The sequence below is a fragment of the Triturus cristatus genome, chromosome 8 (assembly GCF_964204655.1).
Source record: "Triturus cristatus chromosome 8, aTriCri1.1, whole genome shotgun sequence".
Classification (NCBI taxonomy): domain Eukaryota; kingdom Metazoa; phylum Chordata; class Amphibia; order Caudata; family Salamandridae; genus Triturus; species Triturus cristatus.
The window spans coordinates 1096798064-1096824191 of NC_140591.1; the positions used below are offsets into that span (position 1 = coordinate 1096798064).

The window sequence follows — 26128 nt, forward strand, 5'->3', positions numbered from 1 at the left end:
GGCCGGCCGCGTTTCATCCAAGGCTCTCCAAGAATATGTGAAGGCATCAATAGACAGTTTAAAACACAGCATGTCGCCTACAACCCTTGGTGGGCCGGCCGCGTAACATAACATATGTAGCAGTATTAGAGTGTTGTGCGAAGTCTCAGGACCTTTTCGGTGTAACAAGAACAGTAAGAACACGGGCAAGATGCCCATCTAAAGCGGATAGTAGTGACTAGACAGAGAAGGGGAAAAAGAGGAGAGGGGAAGAGAAAAAGGAAGTATACAGCAACAAAAGCAGCTAGGTAGGTGGACGGGAACACGTGCGCAGCAGAGCATGGTATTAGTAGTGCATATCTTGAGGCTTGCCGTAGAGGGTGTCGCCCAGGGCAGATCTGGTAACGCAAGGAGCCTATTGGGATCCGATGGGAGTATGGCATCATCAAAAAGTCTTAACGCTCTAAGCTTGGAGGGTAGATAGCGCGCATGCTCTATTTTACAGAGATAGTGGATTAAGGGTCTCCAAAAAGCAGTAGAGCAGGTGTCACGTGATTGCAGTCAAGCTGTAAAAAGTTCCATGGTTATCACATGCCATAAGCGCGTGTACCAAGCAGCTATTGGGGGAGGTTCTGTTTTTTTCCAGTACAACGCTATAATTTGTTTCGCCGCCCCAAGCATATGAAGTGCTATAGTCCAATCACTGCGTGTAAGTGCTTTCAGATTGGTAGGTTTAAGGCCCAAAAGAATCGTGGTTGCAGACTCAGGCAGGGGAAAGCCCAATACCTCCTTGATATGACTAAGGACTTCCTTCCAGAGCAGGGTCAAGAGCGGACACGCCCACCAAATGTGAATTAAATCTCCAGAAGCATTCGAACACCTCCAGCACAATGGGGACACGGCAGGGAACTTTTTGTGCAGTCGAGTAAGCGTATAATACCATTGCGTCATAATTTTATATGCATTTTCCCACTGCGGGATAATGCGATAGACCCTAGGGATATCTCGCCAGAGGCGATTCCATTGTATTGGTGTGATTTCCGTGATTGACGTTGATTGCCATTGGCGCTGATATGAGTGTGGGGTTAGTATTGGAGGATGCTGTAGGATCTGGTACGTCCGAGAAATAAGGCCCTTCGATTCATCGAAGGAACGGACCAGCCTTTCAAAGGGGGTGAATGGTCGGACAGCGGTCTGTTGCATCTCAGGTGAGGACACCCAATGCCGCAGCTGTGCATATTGTAGTCTAGTGCTCAGTGGGAGACGAAAGTCCTCCCTACACCAGGCAAATGTCTTAAGTGTTCCCCCCCTCATACAGGTCTCCGATAACTCTGCATCCCCCCTGTCGCTAGTTAGCGAATGTTTGAGGATGGAGGGCCGGAGGAAATAGTGGGTTACCTGCAATGGGAGTATGGGGGAGGGGAAGGTCGTTAGTCTCTTACGCACTGAAACCTTGTCCCATATATCCAGAACCGTTTTAGTAGGTACTGCGATATAGGCACTGCGTGAGCGCGCTGTACGATGGTGCCACGCAAGGTCCCAGATGGAGCGTCCAGTTACCGTCCTGTCCATATGGAATCATATGTTTTCGCTTTCAATGGGTATCCACTCCGAAACGAAGCGGAGATGCGAGGCCCAATAATCATCCAAAAGGTTAGGGCACACTAGTCCCCCTCTGTCTCGCGGTGACATGAGGGTCTTGTGAGAGAATCGCGGCCTAAGTCCGCCCCAGATGAAGCAAATGAGATCTCGCTGGAGGCCCTGTATTTGGTGCTGCAGTATAGGGGTGGGGAGACATTGAAATAAATATAAGATTTTAGGGAGTATCAACATTTTCACGGCATTAAGCCTACCCAACCAGGAGAGCATTAGGGTTTTCCATCCCCGTAAGTCTTCTAGAACGGTTCTCCTGCATTCTCGCCAATTTACCTGGGTCCATGTGTCCAAGGTGGGAGTCAACTGAAGTCCTAAGTACCTGATATGTTCTGTGGCCCATTGATAAGGAGCGAGCGTTTTCAAGATTGGTATCTCTTCTGTCGGGATCGTGAGGTTCAGAGCCCAAGATTTGCCATGATTAATTTTAAGGCCTGAAACTTGCTCAAAAGACTGTAACAGGACGTGAAGCGCTGGAAGGGATGTATGCGGACGCGATATGGTGAGGATGAGATTATCCGCGAAGAGCGCTACCTTGTTCTGCCTGCCACCAAGAGAAATCCCATGTATGTCCACATTCTGCCTGATCGTCTTTGCTAAGGGCTCTACCACCAGGGCAAACAACAGAGGTGACAAGGGACAACCCTGCCGTGTACCTCTATGTATGGAGAAAGGGTCTTCAAGTTGCCCATTAACCCGAACCCTAGCTTGCGGGGATAAATAAGGGGCCATGATCATAGAGATCATATTCCGGCCCAGTCCGATCTTTTGCAGCACCGCGTGAAGAATGCCCCAGTCCACCCGGTCATACGCCTTCTCCGCGTCAAGCGAGAGAAGGCAGGCTGGTATATTCCAGTGTTGTGCTTTCCCTACCAGATGCGCGATTCTACGCACATTGTCCTCCCCTTGCCTATTGCGGATGAAGCCAACTTGATCCGGCTCCACAAGGCCAGGCATGTGGGGATCCAAGCGTCTGGCAAGCATTTTGGTGTAAATTTTGAGGTCCGTGTTCAGCAAAGCGATGGGGTGATATGATGCAGACAACGTGGGATCTTTTCCCGGCTTGGGGATAAGAGCTATTTCAGCCATACCCATGGAGGGCAACGGCCCCTCCTTGTCCGAAAAGGAATTATATAGTCGCAGAAGGTGTGGCCGGAGTTGTGGTAGGAACATATGGTAGAAGACCAGTGGCAAGCCATCTTGGCCTGGTGTCTTCCAGAGAGGAAGATCTTTCAACGCTGCCATCAGTTCCTCCGCCGTGAGAGGATCTTCTAATTGTTTGGCATGGTGTGGGTGGATTGGAGTTCAGGGGCACTGGGTCAAGATATCATCAATATGGGCTTGGGAGGGTGTTTCCGCCATATAAAGGGCAGCGTAATAAGCCCTAAAGGCCTCACATTTAGCTCGCTCCGTGGTGGCCCAGTTCCCATCCGGCGATTGAATATTCGCTATGTGAGCCTTCGCTGCACGGGCCCTCAAGCGCTTCGCCATCAATCTGCCCACTTTGTCTCCCCCCTCAAATATCTTTGTTTTAAGGCTAACAGGGACCGCTCTGCTTTATTGGTGCGCAGAGCGCGGAGCTGAACCCGGAGGTTAGCAAGTCACCGCCAATTTGCAATCAAAGAATGGCCCTGATCTTGCTTCTCTAACGCCTTAAAGTCCTTGGAGAGGCTATCTTCCAGGCGGCGGGCTTCCCGCGCCCGTGCAATCGATAAAGATGTGATGTGACCGCGGATTGTAGCCTTAAAGGCATCCCACACTACAGGAAAGGGAGTCTCGGGAAGGTAATTGCTCACAAAATAAGAGTCAATGGCGGTCCGTATGCTCTCCACATCAGCCGGGTCACGCAAGACATGTAGAGGCAAACGCCATCTCGGGAGGTGGGTGGGGCAAGCGGCCGGATCCTGCAGAAGGAGCTCCACGTGGGCATGGTCAGATAGCGATATGTCAGACATAGACGCCCCCAACGTGTCCCTCATGATGTCGTGTGAAATAAAAAGATAATCAATACGCGAGTACGAGCGGTGAACGTGGGAGTAGTACGAATAATCTCGTACCTCCGGAGAGTGATATCGCCATACGTCCAGCAGGCCAAGGTCTGTTATCTGTTTCCGGAGTGTGGAGGACATGGCTCCCATCCCATTGGAAAAAGCTTCACTACGGTCCATCGCAGAATCCCACACCAGGTTAAAGTCTCCCCCCAAAATTAGGGAGGGGTCGCCATATGGCACATGTTCCCGCAGAAGTGTTCGGAGATAGGAGTCCTGCATCTGGTTTGGTGCATAGACATTACGCAGTGTAAGTAGGCGTCTCCCCACCCCCACCCCCACCCTGATGAAACGTCCATCTGGACTGCGAAAGACTTTGGGGTCCCCCTGCCTGATGCCAGGTCTGCATAGAATAGCCACTCCAGCGTTTTGGTAGTTGCTGTGGCCCAGAATTGGAGGGAGTAGTTTGGGTGCGCCATGCGGGGTATATCTATGTGCAGCAGGTGGGTCTCTTTCAGAAAGATAATGTCTGGGCTATGTTGACGCAGGTAGCGTCACACCTGTTGCCGCCTATTGGGAGAGTTAAGCCCCTTAACATTAAGGGTTAGTACCTTAAAAGGGCCGGGAAGAGCCATAAATAAAACGGATCGCAAATTAGTCCATCATGCCACCGCCGAAAGCATGTCAGGGGAATGGAAGGGGGATGCAGGAGTGGGCCTACTCTGTCATCAAGCGCGCGTCGTAGCTTTGGGGTCGTCTGTCCGCCATACCTAGTAAACAAAAAAGAGGAAGAGAAAAGGTACAGACAAGTAGGAAGACAGAGAATAGAAAGATGTGTAACAAACTTTGGCCAACCGGGCCACATTGTCCTGTTCCAGTCGCAGGCTAGCCTACACCCTAAGGTTGGGATAAGCCCAGAGACGTCACTCTCTCAGGAACAGAGGGGGGTACGTCGGCAGCTGCTCTCTAGTTCATCCAGGCGGAGTGCTCCGGCACCAGCTACACCGCAAGAAAAAAAATGGGAGCTGGGGTAACTTCAAGGCCCCCATACCAAACATCAAGTCCGACTAGAAAGAACTATGCTCCCAGAGGAGGGTTCCAAGGGCCATCACGGGTGTATGAGCCGTTGATCAAGGGATTGGAGAATCTGGACCAGACTCGGACTTGTCCCCTTCCAAGCACCTAATGTGCGCTATAATGTCCTGTTTAGCCTGCAAGGACTCTTGTTCGTTAAAGGGTGGTGAGCGTCTGGGCCGGTGCACGGTCGACCAGGTCGGCTGGGCAGGCACCCGTGCAGAAGGCGAAGGAAGAGTGGGGCTGGCGGGCCGTGTGGAGGGAAGTCGGAGTAGTTGCGCCGCATCTTTGTAGGACCGAATCACCTTACGCTTGGACTCTCATGTAAAAATATGGGCAAAGGGGTGACCCCACTGATAGGAGATGTTCATGCTCTGCAACTTGTCCGTCACAGGTTTAAAGTCACGGCGGCGGCGCAGGGTAGTGGGGGCCAGGTCCTGAAAAATCTGGATCTTGTGCCCCTCGTACGTGAGATCTTGCTTGGCTCGTGCCGCCCGAAGAATAGCTTATTTTTCTGTAAAAAAGTGCACCCTGGTTAAAATGTCAGGAAGGAGGTCCGGCCTTCCCGCGTCCCCGGAGACTCGGTGAGCCCGATCCAAAGCCGGTGGGGAAGCGTCATCATCTCCCCACATCTCGTGTAACAGCTGTGCCACGTATGTCATAATGTCCTTCCGTTCCGCTTCGAGAGGAACCCCCCGGATGCGGAGATTATTCCGGCGACTTCGATTTTCCAGGTCCTCCTGCTTCAGTTGCAATTTTATGTGTTGGTCTTCCAGGACAGCTAAGCGCTGCCAAAGTTGCTCCTGGTCTTCCGTACGGGCGTCAACTGTCTTTTCCAGCCCGTCTACACACTCGCCAAGATCTGTGACCTCTTTCCGGAGTTCCCAAACACAGGAGTGCACTTCGGTACGCAGGGAGCCAATTTCAGACTTCAACTCGGACATTAAGGAGGCCATAAAAGCCTGTGTCACCGGTGACGAGTCCCACCCAGCCTGAGGTTGCCCCTCAGTGGGGGCGGACGGGCCCACCTTGCCCCACATTGCCGCCATCGAGTTGTCTTTGGGGGTTGGCCCTGAAAAGTCTTTGCCTCTGTTAGTGTGTGTCATTCTTGCGCCGCGGCTGTTCAGCTGGTTTCTAGTCCCAGAGGGTAGCGAAGGACCATCTGCGGTGTCTGCAAATCACAGGTCTCAGGGGGAGCACGTCCCCTGCCACAGGACCCCCCAGAGGTGTCCGGCCCCACCGCAGACCCAGGCAAACCAGGCAGTTCAGAATAGTAAGTCCCAACACTCAGGCTGATTCCGCAGTTCCGCAGCACACAGCCACACGCGAGTCCAGCATCCCCTGTCGATCTCACAGCGTTCCTGCAAATCTCGCGGTGGCCCCGCAGGTATGTGGCCGGGCCTTCAAGACACAATCTCCCCTCAGACCCCAGTCACGTGCAGTCCGGTATGTCGCGGCCCAACACTGTCAACACAGGGCAGAATGTCGAAGGTGAGCCCCCACGCAGGAGGGTCCCCAGACCAGTGCAGATGAGCAGTCCGGCAAGATAAGCGGCCACAGTTAGGGGCGATGCACAAGCGCAAGAGAGTGTCCTCCCAGGGGCAGCGCAGGGGCCGCTTCAGGCCAGTGGAAAGGGCAGGCTGGGCAATCAGGCCAGGTGGGCGGCAATAGCGGCGGGCGGCTCACGACAGTGATCCAATGGGTGATAGGTGACAGCCAAGGGTGCCTCCGAGGGACTCCCCTACAAGGGAATCCTCAAGCCACTGGCACACAATGGCCACGCAGAGAGGCAGGACGCGCGGACACATTGGCGGCCTTTATCAGACGGGCAGCAGCCTAGTCCCCGGTCAACCCCAGGCTTAGGGCCCCTTCACGCCACAAATACAGGACACTGGGAGCAGAGTCATGCCGGGCCCACCGCAGCCAAAGTCCTCCCCACGTCGTTCTCATCCACCGCCCGTCAAGCAGGAGCGCCACACACCGCCATGCCGCCCAGCTACCGGCAGCTCACCACAGTCCGCTGCAGTCTAGTCTTCGCCACCATCCGCTGCAGTCCGGTCCGCGCCACTCACAAAATGGAGGACAGCTGGCACGATCGTCGGGCTCCCAGGCGACTTGCAACGCCCCCCGCTGTCTCCGCCGCCTCCGAGGGCCGCGCCGCTGCTTCCAGGATGGCGCGGCACCAATGCGGCTCGATGAGGGTCAATGCAGGTTCCGCCGGTCCCGCGGCGTGTCCCCGGCCCGTGATCCACAAGATGGCGGCCGCCGGCGTTCGGAAGGGAAGGTCGGGGTATCAGGGCCGTATCACTGCAACCAGCGCAGCCCCAGCATCCCCCACTTGGCAGGAGATGCTGTGGACCGTCCGCCACCTGTGTACCCCAGAAAACGGCAGCGAATGGGCCCCAGCTCCGCCGATGATGGCTCGGAAAGGTAGCGATCTGCCGGAGCCCCCGCGACGTGCGTCTCACCTCATTTGCAGCGAGACTACGCCCCCCGTGCCCTTTTTATGTCCGTAGTGACTCCATTTAATGAGACCCATGCAATTAGATCCCTTTAGCTACTGAGGATCATTGTGCAAAACTTTGGGTCGAAGGGATATGGTCCCAGTGCCTTCACAAGAAATGTCCAATGTACCCAGCCAAATGTTTTTTCTGCATTGACTGATAAGGTGCGGGATGTTTCCTTCAATCTCCTAACATGATTTGGAGGATATGTTTGGTATTTATAAACATTCACTCGCCTGTCTTTTTTCCTTTTATGATCACAGCAACGTTGAGCCTTTGAGAAATGCAAACTACAAACAGGTTCTTTTAGCTAAGACTATAAGTTGATCAATTGGATCTTTTAACATTCAAACTGTATTCACACTGTTGCTTTGATAATGCAAAGATTGAACGCACCCGAATGCAAGAAAGTAAAATAGACTCTACTGCCCCCGTTTTGTGTAGTGAAAAGTCTTCATAACCGGGGTGTGTGGTTCCGTGAATTCTGAACCCATTCAATGAAGGTTGTCGTATCGTGATGATTTTGATATCAGCGAATCGCGACTGACAAGTGCGGTATGCGTAAGCGTTTTCGCCGTGCTACACCGATGGATTCACTGTGTATTTGACGATCTAGTCTGCACCCTTGGGTTTCATTTTGTGCATAACCGCCATTTTGTGGTTACCCTCACATAGGCTAATAACTACGGGATGACTGTGGCCAAGCGAGCCTCTAAGGACGCGTATACCTTAGCTTGAGTTCGTGTTGACTCCTGTTTGACCTGAGTCAACTGACCCTGTTGCCCGAGGCTAAACTTGTTGAGCCAGTACCTTGTTAAGCAGCTGGTCAGATAGAGATCAAAGAGCAGGACATTATTGATTCTATGGCACACGCACACACCCCTCTATCTTTCTCCTCTTCTGTTTCTGCTCCTTCCTTTTATGGCCTTATGGCCTAATTATTGATTTGGGTTGAGGTCTTTTATGATGGGCCCATCCGGCCTGTTCGAACAAGAATGCTGGATTTTTACCTTGTCATTGGCGATGGGTTGGATAACTGAAAGTGGGTTTGTCGTTCTGTGATGCCTCTGTAAATATCATCCTCTGATTGGTCAAATTTGTGAGTAATTGATGCTAGCCAGGAACGTGGTTTTTGGCATGAAAGACGATGCTCCGCTCTATTATGTTGAGCAGTCTCCTGAGAACATACACCGTGTTGTACTTCTAGGACCTCTGTTACTGGCTGCAGCTAATAAAATTGATCTTTGAAGTCAACAGAAGAATCCCGTGTCTCTGTACTCTAAGACAGGTGAACCTGAAGACTTCGGGCGTGTCCCCTGCGCCGCTGGGTTTAAATCCCGGTTCTTCAGGTGGTGGTGGCCCCTGACATCCTTTGACCACGGTGACACTGCACCTGCTGTATTAATGATTGCTATGCCCGTGAACTGGTGGACTTAAAAGAGATGCTTCCAAATTTAGAAAGGCTTCCTGTAGACATAGCTTCACTACAATCAATACCTGTCCGCATGTAAAAAAACATTGCTTTATCAATGAGGTTATTTAACACAAGATTACTGGGGGGATTAAAACAATAAATTAAACTGAGCGCAAAAAACACCTTGGCACAAAAAAACATTGACACCAAGCACTATGTGTTTTTGAAACTGATTTATACTTTTTTAATACATAAAGGGGAATGACGCATGAAATAGTTTTTTAGCTCCCATTTCATGTGCATTATTGCCCTATATTTTACATTTAACTCAGATAGTTACCACCATCTATTGCTGGTGGTGATTCGCTTGGCTAAAATTGCAGCCAGCACTCTTTGTGTGTGACTCACGCTAAGCGCTGGTGTTAAAACATGCATAAAAGGCAGTTACACCCAGTTCACATCTATTGCTTCAGTCTAAATCACCTTGTCAATGTCTCATCAGTGCAATCTTGTTGAAATTTATGGACAGAGCACAAGAAGTGGGGGGAAGTGGGAGGACTAACCAGGTTAGGCAGTGTGCGTGCCATCACAGCGCATGATGTCACAACGCGTGACATTGCATGTGACATCACAGGCAGTGAGCTCACTGGAAGTGACATCACAAGAAGTGACATCAGATATTAGGCCCTCACACATATGTTTATCAGGTATATCATGAGTACATTTAAGCACATTATGAGATTTACCAAATTAGATTTGGTGTTGGGGTTGTGCCAAAAAAGTGGCGCAATCTCGACACAAAATCTGCGCCTCAACTAATGCATTCATTTTTTTAAACACTGCCACAAAGAAATTGGCAACAAGGAGAATCACGGTAGTAGATCTGTTATGCTTAATTGGTTGTGAAGTCTACATTTTAAAATATTTGATTGGGTTAAGGCATCTGTTGAGAAGGTGCCCAGTAAATCTCAGGGAATAGTAATAATGGTGAGATAACTCTGGTGGTTAATGCACTTCCTGGAGCGATTTGTGTTTTGTAAAGTCCCAGATTTGAATCAAAGTAGTAGAGAAGGTAAATGTGTCTTCTGCAAAGCACATCATCTAACAGGCAGATTACAGATTTTTATTTTATGTAGGTAGTAAAATGGGTTACTGTGTTTAACATAGAGATCCTTTTGTTACCTGTAGTTCATAAATTGTAACCCTTCTAAATTATCACAGTGAGGTATGAAGGACATGTGACACCTACATCTTGTAACCCTCACTGTCTCATGTAACTCATCTTGTACATTGATTTACACATGCATGATTTATTGTCAATGTATAATGTGTATGTTACATAAAGAGCTCTGACACCCTCCATTGGGTTGCATAGCGCTATAAAAAAGATAATAGTGCTACTGAAATTATTTGTGTACATACTGGGACAGACCAACACACCTGACATTCTTATAGTGCATGCATCTATCATATACAGGGACTGAACAAAGGCAAAAGCTGCCTCTCTTAAGTACTTGCGAAGAGTTAACAAGCTGTGTCCCTTTGTGTCCCCTCGGTGGTATTTACATTTAAGTGTTAGGTTCCAGGCCGCCTCCAGTCAGGATATTCGAGCAAAAGGAGAAGGAGGCCTCAGGCCCCTTAACTTTGGCCCAGCTGGAGGTGAAAAAATAGCTCCCTCGCTGCCTGCACGTTGCTGCAGGGAATCGAAAGCAGACAAAGTGCAGGCGCAGCTGAAAGTGTCCTGGTGTGTGAAAATACACCTGAACAAGTTCTGCTTATTTCTGGGGAGCCCAACTTCTTGGCAGGGGGGGACGGCGTCCACCCTGTGAAAAGAGTGGGTGGACCCCGTGTACCTGTGGGTACCCCCAACTTGTGCCCTGTTTATAGATGTGAAACGCTTCCACAAAGGTACACATTATCACACCTGGCAGCAGCGGCAGCGTCACCATACAGTTTTTGTCACTGTTTTGGGGGATCTTTATTGACGATCCGGCATAGCATTTCAAAAAAGCATTGGCAAAACCAGTGGCTCAACAAGGCCTATTGGATTTGCCATTGACTGTTTGTTGTGCCAGTGAAAATCTTAATTAGTGATTCTCCATCATTGGGGTAAAGTGTTTGCTTTTTTTTACATGATTTGTATTTCACATTTTTGGGTGCTCTTTCGCTACAATGCGTTTGTTTCCAAAACTGTTCTTTTTGTACTCACTTTTTCTCTGTCTTTACGGGTGTTTCTGGATGCTTTTCAAATTCTTCCTTCTCTGTATATATCACGTCTTCTGCAGTGAAAAAAGTGTATTTAAACTTTGTAACAATATTAAACAATCTCTCCTAAACTTTTTCTCAATTGAAGTCTGAGTTCACAAATATACATTTATCATACTCATATATTAGAGTGCCTGTTGCAAATTACAAAACAAGTATTGTAATATCAAACATTTCCCCAAGTTTTTTGGTAAGAGCACCTAATAGAGTAAAGGCTTTGAAAAAGCAGTCGAGAGGCATTGGCTCCATTGGGTCTTTTTATCTGATGGATTCATTTTTACTTTTTATTTAATATGTTTATTTAGCTTCATAGCTTTGAAACATGTGGAAAAACCTTGAGATGTTTACACCTATGATGTTGACATGGGTGAGGGACTGCTTCTACACAGTATTCACCATTTCAGAAATCAAAATGAATTGGTTATTTATATAGCGCTTTGCAAGTGGTATGAACGCATTAAATAAATAGCTAATAAAATATAATTACATGCTATGTAAATACATCTGATGTATCTCTACGATACACATGGTTGCCAAGTGTCACTAGTCATCCTTGTGTGAGCAACTCCAAAGCAAAAGTTTTTTTTTCACAGACTGGGGGATCATTTGCAAGCTTTCAAATCTTCTTTGTCAGCTGTGCTTGGATCAACCACTGATTTCAAGAAATGTTTCCTTAATGTGTGAAGTAATGGTACATTTTGCTTATTCTAAAACATGAACATCTGACTTAAGTCATGGAAGGCAGAAGACACCGGATTTTCAGGATCCCCACATTAGATACATTTACATAACATGAAGCCAAATCTGGCAGGTCTTTGGCTCTCCTGGACCCACATGAACACCCAGCTCTAAGCCATTGGAAAGGTCACCCTCAGAAAGTGTTCCTTTACCATGCTTAACATTCAAAATGTAAATACATCTGATTACATTGATCTCTGTAAATTCTAACTATTACTCTCCTTGCAAATTCCACTTGAAGAGCTATGTCCACTTTGTTGGCTTCTGGGCATACGAGATTATACAACAGCAACTAAGATAATGAGAACCGATACAAGGAAATCTATAGTGTTTGCGGTCTCACGATTACTGTTTTGTATGTGGGGATTATGCTCTAAATATATGCAGTCCAGTGATCCTGGTACTATTGTAGATTGACTTGCAAATATTTTGTATGTAAATGTGCTGCTCATGCTGGGGTTTGATTGTTTTAGTCTATTTATTTATGTATTACATTTAGTGCGGAATAAAGAATTTATATAATAAATATCAGTTTTGAGGGGTCACAGCTGAGATTCACACCTTGTTCAGAAATCCAGTGAAGATGTAAACATCACACCTATTTCTAGATGGAAGGATGCATGTTTAACATGGCAAGGATTTTATGTTTCTTTTGTTTTGTGAACAGCTCTTTCTCTCCGGAATGAGGGGATGCTCCCTTAAGTGGGTTATGGTAATTGTAGGAGATATTTTGATTAATTAAAATGTTTGCTTAGTGTAATGAGTGTTTTAAATTAAAAACGACAACACTGCACTTTACAGAACAAGGTTTTCGTGGGATTGGCCCAACTCGGTAAAACTGACGTCATCTTGAACTTCAAACATGATCTTGTTTTCATCTCTTACTGACTCACCATGCAGCGAAATATGCAATGAGACTGTAATTGTTTTGCATGTAGCTAGATTTGTACTATCACAACCAATGACGTTAGTTCAGAAGGGTAGTCATTGCATATTCATTTAGAGGATGGTGTTGTGATAGTGTTATGAGATGATGCATTTATCCTGTATTGTGATTTCTTGAGCCCATGTAACATTTTGCTAACCATAGGCTAAATTATCGATTTTCACTGTAAAATGTATTATAAAAAAGACTCATTCTGGAGGTGAGCCAGACTTTGGTCTGGACTCTGATTCAGTCTAAACTTTTTGTCTTGAGCCTTGATGTTGCTTTTCTCCTTCTTGGAGGACAGACTCATATTGATTTATGCACTCAGAATGATTAGCATATTTTATTTGAGGGAAACGGTATGTCTGATGCTGCATCTATTAGCTTAAATCCCAGCCTCGTCTGGTATTAGCAACTGATTTCTGCAACTAAACTGTGTGCTAATTCACTATACCCAATTGCATAATTAATTAATTATTATATATATATATATATATATATATATATATATATATATATATATATATATATATATATATATATATATATATATATATATATATATATATATATATATATATATATATATATAGTTTTATTATGCAATTGGGACTGTCTTTTCAGACTAACCCTATTTTGCCCTCTGTAATATACTTATACATTTAATACACCTTTATGGTTTCTATTCAGTCTTGCATCGAGATGGCTTATTTGATTAATTATGTTGCTTGATTTTCTAACCGAAATTTAACCTATGATGGGGCATATTACCTTATACTTTCTTGAGCACAACGCTGCCTCATTCCTGCGATGGTGCTTTATCTTTAGATTATTTGATAATATAGCGCCAACAAAAGGCAGAGCAACCCAGATCCGAGAGAGACATCTCTCTGGGATCCTGAGCTGAGTAATAATAAAACATTTCTTTGTAAGTCTCAGGGTGGTGCTCTCCCCTCTACCAAGTGCTGGCCGAAAAAAAGAAGCCTGTTAATAAAACTACTTTTATGGAGCCCCTCATGCCTAGTGTGGACTCTCACCACTGTGTTAGTACTGAAGCTGTTGTCTCTCCCTGTACTTATAGCACTCGTCTGCACAACCACAAGAAGCAAAGATGCAGACTAGCCAAGGTTGACTTGGCCCACCTAAACCAAGTTAGGTTACTTGGAGCATTTTGGAGGGAGTGGACAAACACATTTTTTACTTTTAGCGTCCTTCAGTTCTTATTTAAAAACCATCTATATTAATATCCCACCAACTAAAAACCTTGTTAAGCAGACTTTCAAACCTTGAGCTTCCTTCTTCTCTTCAGGTTTATTTGTCTGGGCTTCCACTGTTTTGACTGACTGGAGGGTACAGCATGCTACAAGAGAAGGAGAAGGGGTCAAACAATGGCTGGGTCCTTCACCCGCATGCAACATCTAGCAGTGTGAAGGACAGCACTATAGCGGTTACCTTGAGAAGATGGCTTGGCCTTCACGATGTAGAACATGATGATGAGTACGATCGCCACAGCCATGATGAATATTGTCGACATGGCAATAATGAGGGCATTGGCCAGGTGCCCCTGCCCTGGAAGTTCTGCTAAGAAGACGAAGATTGGAGTCATCAGACCTTCGTTTTTAGTCAAATCCACATTATGGTGGTCTGCTCAGTACAAGGCAGTGAGTAAGTAAGTACATGTTTATTGCATGATTAATGAAAACCTCTGCAATGTAATACACAATAAAACACCTTTTCAAAACAGATACAATCAACTCATACTTTCATAATAAGATCAGTTAAAACCCATTTAAAATTGCAAGTGCTTATGTTGCTTCAGAGCAAATAAAATATAGGGTCTAAAAGTGTGATACGGCCATTAATGTGCAATGAGAAACATTAAAGCACCCTGCACTACAGGTGAGTAGTTGCACTTTACAAGTCACTTGATTGATTGACTTTAAAGTGCAAAGTGTCTATTCGTAAAATCCATTTTTCTAAAAATAACGAGAGTACAAGGCAGTGGTAAAAAGGTACAAGCAGGGTTTGAAAAGGCATGGCTTTTATATATATAAATAGCACGGAGGAATCATACGAAAGAAACAAAAAAGAAATGTCAGAAAGATTTCTAGCTAGAGGGTACCCTCATGGAATGCTCAAAAAAGCTGAGAAAAGAGCAGACGATATTAAGAGAGACAAGGCACTTTACAAAGCACCAAAGAAAAAACAATCTGAGACTGATTCACCCATTAGACTTATCACTACCTTTAATTCCCAATCCAATCAATTTCACCAAATAATCAAAAAGTGATGGGATATCTTAATCCAAGACAAGGTATTGAAAGAAAAACTTGGCCCATACCCTGCAATAACCTACAGAAAGGGAACATTTATAAAAGATATGATTGTTAAAAGTCATTTCAGTAATCAGAAACCAACATGGTTGGAAAAAGTAGGAGTGTTCCATCGATGTGGTAAGTGTAAGGCGTGCAGCCAAAGCGAGAATGTCAAACAAGTGGTCCTAGAAAGAACTCAAAGAAAGTGGTACATTCGCAAGAACATACAGTGCAGAACAGACATCACTTGTCCTTGTGGCAAGTGGTACATAGGTTCAACAACTTTCCCAGTGAAAAAGAGAATATTGGAACATTGGCGTGCCATTACCAATATGGACTTTAGCTACAGCACGGCAAGACATTTTTGTAATGAACACAATGGAGATTGGCCGAAGGCTAAATTCTTTGCCCTTGATACCATTACCAAGAACCCCAGAGGAGGGAATAGAATCCAAGCCTTACGCAGATCAGAATCGGGATTTATTCTGCAAGCTGGAAGTGTAGCTCCCTTTGGGATGAACAATGATGAAGAGATGCATATACACCTTTAATCTATTAACTCAGATCAGTGTAGCCTCCACCTTCCACCCTTTAGGAACCCGAGTTCCTTTTTAGATGAGTTGAGTCTCTGTTATTTGAAGAGTTTATGTTAGTCTAGTAATGATATGGATCATTTGTTGTCTGTTTTTTCCTTGTGACTTTTTCCTTGTTAATTGCATATGCATTCATGTTGACTGTTTTCATGACACCAGTGTTTTGGAAGATATTGAATGCAAAGATTGAAAGGGCCTTTTTACTTAATCTGATTGTTTATATGACTTAATCTTTCAGTTAATTTGACTTAAATCCTGGAGTATATATTACCTGTATTGGACTTTATACATGCATTAAGATTAAACCTGTGTCTCATTTTTTGTCTCTCCCTTCTAGACTGGACCTATGGAGCCCACAAGCACTACTGTTATTGCTAAGTGATACGAGCACGGAGACTTAGGGGGTTGTTTCACAACCACCTTCTCCTTTACTTTTAGGAATTTAGGACCATGGGCCACACCATTATGTTGCACCTTTTGATTGAAGCTAAGTGCACTCTATGTAAATATATTAATAGCGTGTGTTAATCCTTATAGTTGGGATTGTATATGGAGACATAGGTTTTGTTGCTAAATTCTCCGTCACACTGAATGATCTTATTTTCAATTGGGTACTACACCCTCATTTTTCTGTTTCTTTGACACCATAAATTAATGAATGCTCTCCCCTTCTGTATTATTAATTAAAGAAGAGAGGTAAATCAAAAATGTTTTGATTAATAGGCATTGATTTAATTAAAAGTCAGCGACCTACTCATATCAAAGAGTGGTCCGACATGCAGTCCAAATGAGATATTTGTTCTTTTTTATACACTGTAAATTTGGCCATGAAATGCATATATAATTTTCGTTATGAACAAATTCAATGACATAGATCTTCATTATCGCTGTAAAACGCTGTGATGTATGAATTAATTTTGATTAATAATTTAAAGTCACAGAAGTAAGGGACAACATTGTTTTTTGAAGTAGCTTTGTGAAGTCTTTTGTTTATGTCCTTCGAATTTCTTTAAATAGACTGAACTCTGAACTTATGGTCATGTGACCAAGAGCTTGTATGCTCGAAACGCGTCTGTTTTTTGCCCTGTAAATAAATCAAGTATCATTGAAAACTGGATTTGTGTGGCTCGTACTTGCATCAAGAAAGGATTTGCGAGTTGTTGGTGGATATATATATATATATATATATATATATATATATATATATATATATATATATATATATATATATATATATAGGCACAGAGCATTCGTCAGTTTCTCCAAGAAAAAGAATGCACAAACTCCTCTTCGTCGGTAAACACTTTTTTATTTTCAAAAAGTATTAGAGTCTCCCTTCTGTCATGACGCGTTTCGGCCGACGGACGGCCTTGATCACATGAGACAAACTTTGCGTATGACGGTCTTTAAAAATGCTGACACCCATGTCACATGACGGAGAGAAATAGAAGACATACTTTCATTTTGCAAATTCAATTACCCGCAAAAAACAACATCGTAATACCTGCATAATGTAAACAAATAATTATGTTCGTGTGTGTGTATGCATTCAATACAAAATTTGATCTAACCTCCCGAGTTTGACACTTAATATAGAGTCTAAATACTGTTGATTATAACAAACTCAGAACACATGAAGTCAAATTTGTGCTGAAGTTGGATCGTATGGAGTAAATGGCCAATCCCAAACAGATCTCCTATGAAATGCAAAACCTACAATACGAAATAATTATAACTGAGTGTGCAAATATTATCAACAGTGTGTCTTGAGACCCGCCAAAAGTATCATCTGGATAAAATCCAAAAAGCAGGAACGTCGTGTATTCAATAAAGTTCTATTTCAGTCCTATCAAAGAGTACTATGTGGCTTACTATCGATATGAGTGATGGTTATTTTTGGTATAGTTTAAGTTATTATGTATTTTTTTATAAATAGTTTATTTCTTTAATGTGTATGTGCAATTGGATTAAAGTGCAAATAGTGCATATAAGTGCAATTAATAAAGTGCAGATAGTGCAAAAGTGCAATACGAGCATATGTGCAAATGCGCAATAAATGTGCAAAATGTAAAACACTCATAAAGCACATACACTGAGATGATGCATAACGATAGGATCCTAATATCACCTAAAATAGTGTTTTTGAATTACATAGTAATGTGGGTGTTCTGAAGAGCATATTTTGTATCTATTCTGAATAATAACCATGAGAGTGAGGTTGCAGACACCTCCCAACGTGAACTGCAAGACTTAAAACCCAATGGGCATACAATCAAAAATGAAAACATGTATGCAGACAAGGAGCATAGTAAATGCACAATCAAAGCATCATGGATAGATATCAGAATCCAATCATGTTCAATATTTTTTCGTTATCATGAAAATTCATAGAAAGTTGTGCAAGTCTTCCGTTGTGTTGAGCCCAAGCGGTGTCTTAGTATCGAGCTCAATGATTAACCGAGTTTCCAATTGTCTAAGCATGCGCTCTCTATTCCCCCCATGTTTTAATGTAGGGATTGCGTCTATTACAAATATGAGAGGCAGGTTAGATCATTGTCATGAACAGCTCTAAAGTGACGGGCCACAGGATAGGTGGAATCATTGTTTACGATGGCCCTAAGGTGCTGTAGAATGCGCGCATGAACCTGCAGTTTGGTGCTGCCCACGTATTTAAAACCGCAGGTGCAAGTTAAAATATACACTGCAAATTCAGTACGACAGGTGTAATGGCCCCTAATTCGTATTGGAGTGGGACTAAAAGGAGTGTTGTACTGCGAAGTATTCACTCCAAATTTACATGCCCTGTATGATGCGCATTTGAAGAAACCTTTGATGGGTTGCAACCAATTTGTTTTGGCAGAGGTTTCTATGTTTTTGGACACCAACTGGTTTCTCATCGAAACTGCCCGTCTGAAGGTAATAGTAGGAGTAGATGGTAATCTGGGTGCCAATACTGCATCTGTTTTCAGTATTGGCCAATTATGGTTAACTATCCTCCTGAGCTGGTTATGTTGTTTGTTAAATGTGATGATAAGACGGGGTGCGTTAATGTTTTCAGAGCTGCTCGTCAAAGGTGTCATAGTATCATTCTTAGGGGATGGAAGGTCCTCTCTGGATTTGAGAGCCACCTTCACCTGAGCTTGTCGAAGGATATTGTTATTATATCCCCTTTCTCTGAATCTGGACAATGCCTCTTCAGAGCATTTGACATATTCCTCATCTGTGCTGCAGATACGTTTCAACCTAAGGAGTTCCCCATAGGGGATACTCCGAATCAGATGGCTGGGGTGAGAACTGGTCGCATGTAGAGTGGCGTTCCCTGCTGTAGGCTTTCTAAAGAGTGTTGATTCAAGACGACCTTCCTGAATGTAAATCTTAGTGTCAAGAAAGGGAACCTCAGAGGCGCTAATTAATGCAGTGAACTTAAGGTTACATATGTTGTTATTGAGTTCATCAATAAACAATAAAGCACTCTCACGATCACCTTTCCAAATAAAAAACACATCGTCTATGTATCTATGCCAATGCGAAACTTGTTTGTCAACCACTCTAGCCAGGGTGCCATGGAGGGTCTGCTCCTCCCACCAGCCCACGTGTAAACACGCGTAGCTGGGAGAGAAGCAGGCCCCCATGGCTACACCCCGCATCTGACGATATACTGCATTTTCAAACATGAAAAAATTATGAAAAAGACACCATTTGACCATCTCTAGGAGCATAATGTTGTGGTTATACAGGCCTAAGGGTCTACTGTCCAAATAGTGTTTAACAGCTGTCAGACCAGCATGATGGTCAATGCTGGTATATAAAGACTCAATGTCCATTACCACTAAGAACAAATCATCTTCCCATTTAATATTTTGGATTTTGTTTAAGAAATCCCCTGTATCTCTGATGTAAGATGGCAGTCCTTGTACAAAAGGTTGTAAAAAATAATCGACATATTCAGTGATATGTTCACTCATTCCACCTATCGCCGAAATAATGGGTCTGCCCGGTGGGGGATTAATTTCTTTGTGTACTTTCGGTATTAGATACAGGGTTGGGATGATGGGATAATCATTAAGCATAAAGTTCAGTTCCTGGCTGGAAATAAGCCCCTGTCGTTTCCAGTTCATAAGGTCTTTCTTGATGATATCCTTAGCTTTATGATATTCACTTAACATGGTTTAAGAATAGCATTCTGTATTGGACAATTGTGTCTGAGCCTCCTTTGTATATTGTTCCCTTGGCCAGATGACCACATTGCCACTCTTGTCCGACATGTTGATGACAATATCTTTTCTGTCTCTCAATTTGCGAATAAGATTCTCATATTGTATGTCCTGATGTTTAAGTCTGGTTTTGTTGTGGTTGGTTCTGTGGTATAGTTTTTTGATGTCATCAACTATACGTTCATGAAAAATGTCTATGGCGTCCTTGGGCATCATAGGATAGAATTTTGATTTAGCCTTAAATGGACTGAGCCCAGCACTGGATTCCGTCAGATTAAGTAAGCCAAGCCTTTCCTGAGTAGAAAATTGACTCATGGTCGGGACATCGATAAGACGGTTTTCATTATTGAGTTCACTGATAGTAAGCATGATGGATGCATCAGATGCTACAAGATTGGGTTGGTTAACAGTATTCGAAGTACTCGCATTGCCAGGCAGGGTTGAGATGGTATTGCCCTCTTTGATGGTAAAAAACTTTTGTAATTTCAGCTTCCTAATATATTTATAAATGTCAATGCGTGTTTTCCCATAATTGAAGCTGCTCTCCGGGCAATAAGATAGACCGAGTGCTAAGATCTGCGTTTCAGCTTTTGTAAGGACGAGTTGCGACAGGTTGACAACAGTATTGTTGTTGGCCATTATCTCCTGCGCCGCTGCTTTCTTGATTTGCCTCTTCCTGCATTTGCGCCTTTCTCGGCGACGTGGATTTTTTCGCTTGTTGCTGTTTGAGGCAAGTTCCGATTCCGTGGTCGCAGTGTTTGTAGGCGGTCCTCTGCTAAAAAATTAAGCTCCTCAGCCGGACTAAGAATGTTCACCTGCTCACCCGCCCTTTGATTTCTATTCATGCCGTCATCAGATTCATATTCGCTCGTAAGTGAGCCTGTTTCGGAACTCAATTCTCCTCCGTCATTACCAGTTGCCGCGATCTCTGTGCTGGGTACCACATTTTTATGAGTCGTTCGTCCTGATATGTTTTTCTTGGCATGGTCATACTTACGAGAGAACGTGAATATTTGTCCCAACTCGTAGTCAGTTTTATCCCTTGCATATTTGAATGCCTTGCGTATCTTGATTCTATCCTCATGTTTTTTCATCCTTTCGCCAATTTCTTTCTTTGTCTTAGTGATGTAATCGGTTTGTTCAAGTTTATTCAGTTGCTCATTAATATCTTCAATTTCTTTTAATAAACTCTCACGATCAATCTTGGCGTATTTGATAAGTATAATGACCATAGTCATTGATGCTGCCAAATTATTTGCTGCCCATTCCTTTAACATATCAGGGTTAGGGTTCTCATAAGACGGTGCTACAAAGATTCTTAGACCACGGGGTACTCTTCCCGCTTCCTCGTACTTCTGTAGAGACTTATGTTCCCACCACTTTGTAATCTCGCTTTTCATGCATTTCTCCAAACGTTTAAGCAAAGATGTAACATCAGAATTAATTTCAGTTGTAGCTATGTTCGAACTTTGTACCACTGTACTAGGCGTATTACTGAAGAGAGCATCAGCTGCTGCCTCACGATCTCGCAAAGCGTCCATTGACATACTTGAATTCTAATGGGAGTCCAGCGCCAAAATAATCCAACAGCACTTAAGAAATATATATACAGACACCTCCCCACCTGTGGGTGTATTCAATCCCACTCACCGCTTACATCAGACAAACTCTGCTGCCGGCACGTCCTCCAACCCGTCTGCTGCTCGGTTCGTCGGTTTGGATGAGGAAATCTTGACACAGGGGGCTGCCGTTGTTCAATGTCCTCCCGGACCGCTTCTCGAACACGTTGGCTGGTAACGGCTGCCTGCTTGAGAGGAGGGGGTTCGTAACCGGAAGCAGACCCACTTCCTGACGATACGAATATAGGCACAGAGCATTCGTCAGTTTCTCCAAGAAAAAGAATGCACAAACTCCTCTTCGCCGGTAAACACTTTTTTATTTTCAAAAAGTATTAGAGTCTCCCTTCTGTCATGACGCGTTTCGGCCGACGGACGGCCTTGATCACATGAGACAAACTTTGCGTATGGCGGTCTTTAAAAATGCTGACACCCATGTCACATGACGGAGAGAAATAGAAGACATACTTTCATTTTGCAAATTCAATTACCCGCAAAAAACAACATCGTAATACCTGCATAATGTAAACAAATAATTATGTTCGTGTGTGTGTATGCATTCAATACAAAATTTGATCTAACCTCCCGAGTTTGACACTTAATATAGAGTCTAAATACTGTTGATTATAACAAACTCAGAACACATGAAGTCAAATTTGTGCTGAAGTTGGATCGTATGGAGTAAATGGGCAATCCCAAACAGATCTCCTATGAAATGCAAAACCTACAATACGAAATAATTATAACTGAGTGTGCAAATATTATCAACAGTGTGTCTTGAGACCCGCCAAAAATATCATCTGGATAAAATCCAAAAAGCAGGAACGTCGTGTATTCAATAAAGTTCTATTTCAGTCCTATCAAAGAGTACTATGTGGCTTACTATCGATATGAGTGATGGTTATATATATATATATATATATATATATTATCTACTGGCGGTCGCCAGTAGATAGTTATAGTAAGGACCTATTTTCCATAGGAAATCCGCATCATTCTATTCCCATTAAGGCTGGCGCCAGTTGAAGAATCCTCGCGAAATTTCCCAAACTTTTGGCCAGCTCCGCTCCGCTCCTACCCTGAAAGTTTCATGGTGATTCGTCAAGCGGGGGCCGAGAAAAAAGGGGGGTCCCAAAACGCGCTTTCCCTATGCAATTTCCCATAGAATCTGTTGTCGCAGCTACAGCCCGAACCGCTGAACGGAATGACACCAAATTTGGCAAAGAGGTAGTCCTCAGTTCAGACTCATGCCTTTTGCATAAATGGTGTGAATCCGTTCAGTAGTTCCTGAGAAAATTAGAGTTAAAAGTACATAAATATCTATGGCCGGGGAGGATCCGCGGACCCTACACGCACCGTAAGCGCACCCTCCCCGAACCGAGCGCGCACCCTCCTGATTGCGCGCTGAATGCTAATTGGCTGTCGAGTGTCTGTCTACATTCGAAACCAGGAACTGTTGGCGGCCATTTTCTGCCTCGGTAGAAGCGAGGCTGAAGAAGCAAGGGGAATAAGTGTGTAAAACATATAAAGGGGGCAGAGTGGAAATACTCTGACCCTCTAGAGGTGCTTAAGGGGTCCCAGAAGGACCCCCTGGGCCCCCCTTTTTTAAAAAAAAAACGGCAAAATGCGCGCACGGTGCGTGCATCCTATCGCGTTGGATGCACGGATCCTCTCGCGGTGGGTTTGTGGATCCAAAAACATGGAAAAAAATATATAAAATAACGTTTTGAACATATAGTTAAAAAAATATTTTGAAAAATATAAAAAAATATGTTTGAAAAACCCATGAAATTCAAATAATATTTTTTAATTTTTAAAAGAATTAATTGAAAAAATAAGTTTAAAAAATGGTGCTAAAAACGTATTTTAAAAAAAGCATAATTAATGAAATTGACACACTGAATTGGAAAAATATAGAAATCCAATCAAAATCATTAAACATGATATCTTTAGAGATAAGTTATAGATAGGAATTAGCATTTAAAAAACCTTTGAAATTCACTGAAAAAAACAGGTTTCATGCACGTTATAGTTAGGAATTGGCATTTAAAAAACCTTTGAAATTCACTGAAAAAAACAAAGGTTTCAGGGGCGTTATAGTTAGGAATTGGCATTTAAAAAACCTTAGAATTTCACTGAAAAAACCATAGGTTTCAGGGGCGTTATAGTTAGCTGGACATTTCCCTCGTACAAAACCCTAGAAATTCCCCTGTTATAGTTAGTTCAGCCAACTATAACTCTCGCCCCCGTAATGCACTGCTGATGACGTCACATATTACATCACTCATGACATGGTAAGTGACATCACTGATGACATCACTGATGACATCTCTGATGACATCACGGATGACATCACTGATGACGTCATCCATGTGATAAATTAGTGCATCTTCTCACACCCTAATATAACCTTTGATACACCGACTCAAAATTTCAGACGGCCATTTTGAAAACCATAGATACTCCAATACCAATAACTACATACCCACTCATTAACTCTTAGGTCTACATACACCTCCACTCACTAACCTGTACAGTCACTCATACTTACAGTCACTCCGTGCAAGACTATCATATTCATTTATACACCTATATAGACACTCACACACCACCAATCATCCACTGAGGTACTGACACACCTAGTCAGTCATGCAAATAATTAAACACAGTCCAATTTACTCACCTATACAGTTAAACACACTTAAGTTCACGTAATCATAAAAATAGTACCACATTCTTACGCTCTTATACAATCATTGATACAAGCACACACTCATCCATACAGCCACTCTCACAATCACACACTCTCACATATACCCACTTATATACTCTTTCACACATATATACTGCCTTTCACATATGTAGTTAGTCACACATGTACCACTGAGATATACATTCAATCCCTAACACACCCATACATACACTCACCCAACCATACAGTCCATCACAGATGCACTCTTAAACCCATACACCCATAGAATCACCCACTCGCACATCTATGCATAGAGTCTCACACACACCCTACCCACACAAACACTTAGGCACCCATACAGATACTCAGACAACCAATCAATAACCCATATAGACACTCATATAGCTATTCACAGAACCATGCAGCCACTTATACACCAACACACAGACACATACAGAAATTCACACAGTTTAGTCACTAGTCTGCAGTAAGATACATTTAATGACTCACTTATAGAGTCAGTTACACACCTAGAAAATCATCCATTCACACACTTGTACACCCACTCATTCTTCAACAGACCTTTCCCTATATATATTAAACATATTAAAACTGTACAGAAACACATACTCACTGGATGATGTCATCAGTGATGTCACTGACCATGTCATGAGTGATGTAATATGTGACGTCATCAGCAGTGCATTGCGGGGGCGCGAGTTATAGTTAGCTGAACTAACTATAACAGGGGAATTTCTAGGGTTTTGTACGAGGGAAATGTCCAGCTAACTATAACGCTCCTGAAACCTATGGTTTTTCCAGTGAATTTCTAAGGTTTTTTAAATGCCAATTCCTAACTATAACGCCCCTGAAACCTTTGGTTTTTGTCAGTGAATATATATATATATATATATATATATATTTCTTTTGTGGCAAACTATCTGTTGAGGGTAACCTCAATAAATGTATGGTATTTGGTACTGAAAGGGCAGCAATATTACAGAACAAAGAATCTAAAAGGAACTTTCTTACTGGGGCAAAGTTGACACTATAACTCGCTCAGGTACTTAAAAATTTGTGGCGATAAAGATTAATATTGATTCGGTGTGACAGCACTGCTCCAAAAACAGCACTTTTTTGTTTATGTCAAATGAATACACATAAATACGCAATACTGCAATGCGACTGGCTGATAACAGAGAGCAATAAAGGATATAGGAAAAGCACAATTGACTGCTGAAAGTCTGCAACACACAGATTAAAGAGAAAGCGTCGGCCCGCGTCCCAGAGGACTTGACCGTGCCCGGCATCCAGCACCTGGCAGTGGGCACTTTTCTCTCCGTCCCCGGAAGACCCTCGTCTGGAACTGACTGTGGAGGGGGGCTGTGGCTACCGGCACCATTTGGTTTCCGTGGCCATTTGGTAGTCTTTTGTACTGCTGCCCTCGGACCAGCCCGGCGCCCGATGCCCGGCGGTGGTGGCCGGCGACACGCTTGTGCCTGATGGCACTCCTTGTAGCCTGTGTACAGCCAAAATCCAGGAGTTCGGCACATTATTTGTTGTGCCACCCTGGACCGCTCCCGCCATCGCGACAGACAAGCGGAAACTCTCGACACACCAGCCACGTAATAGAGAGCTGGAATACTAGGCTCAAGTAGCGGTCTGCCAAGAGCACCTCTGGAAGTGGAGTGCTTGCGCGATCCGATAGCTCATTGCCTCTTTGTGCCCCGAGCCATCAGGCGGCCACTGCGACCAGTGGAGAACACTTTGCTTGGACCCTCAAAATGGCGGACGACATTGCGCTACTCAGCCAACTTCGCATCTTACGCAGGGGATAAGCAAGACCACCGCCCCTCAGCCCCTCACTTGCCAACAGATAGCCTCCCTGTTAGCCGACCACATACCACGTCCCTCTAGGCATAGTCTGAGGACCGTCCTGGTTCTATACTACCTCACTCTGCCTGACCTTAAAATGGCTGCTATTTACGAGGCTTGATACCACCTAACAAGAAGCCTAAACAGATTTTGATCAGCTCGCCTGGCTTCACTTTCTACCATAGTAATTAAGCCTGGTCATTTCACATAGGGCCGCCACCACTAAGCGTGAGGACCGCCCTTACTCTATACTACTCACCCTGCCTGTCCCCATGATGGC

General features: G+C 44.0%; 1 protein-coding gene across 2 annotated transcripts in view; it reads right to left on the reverse strand.

The window, feature by feature from the left end:
- EDAR (ectodysplasin A receptor) overlaps window positions 1-26128 on the reverse strand; it is a 353642-nt gene that overhangs the window by 58695 nt on the left and 268819 nt on the right. For both annotated transcript variants that reach the window (XM_085622640.1, XM_085622641.1), the window contains exons 7-9: window positions 13996-14124; window positions 13829-13903; window positions 10822-10891 (exon numbers count right to left, since the gene is read on the reverse strand). In XM_085622640.1, the coding sequence (XP_085478766.1) occupies window positions 10822-10891; window positions 13829-13903; window positions 13996-14124 (274 nt within the window). The remainder of the gene's footprint in view (window positions 1-10821; window positions 10892-13828; window positions 13904-13995; window positions 14125-26128) is intronic.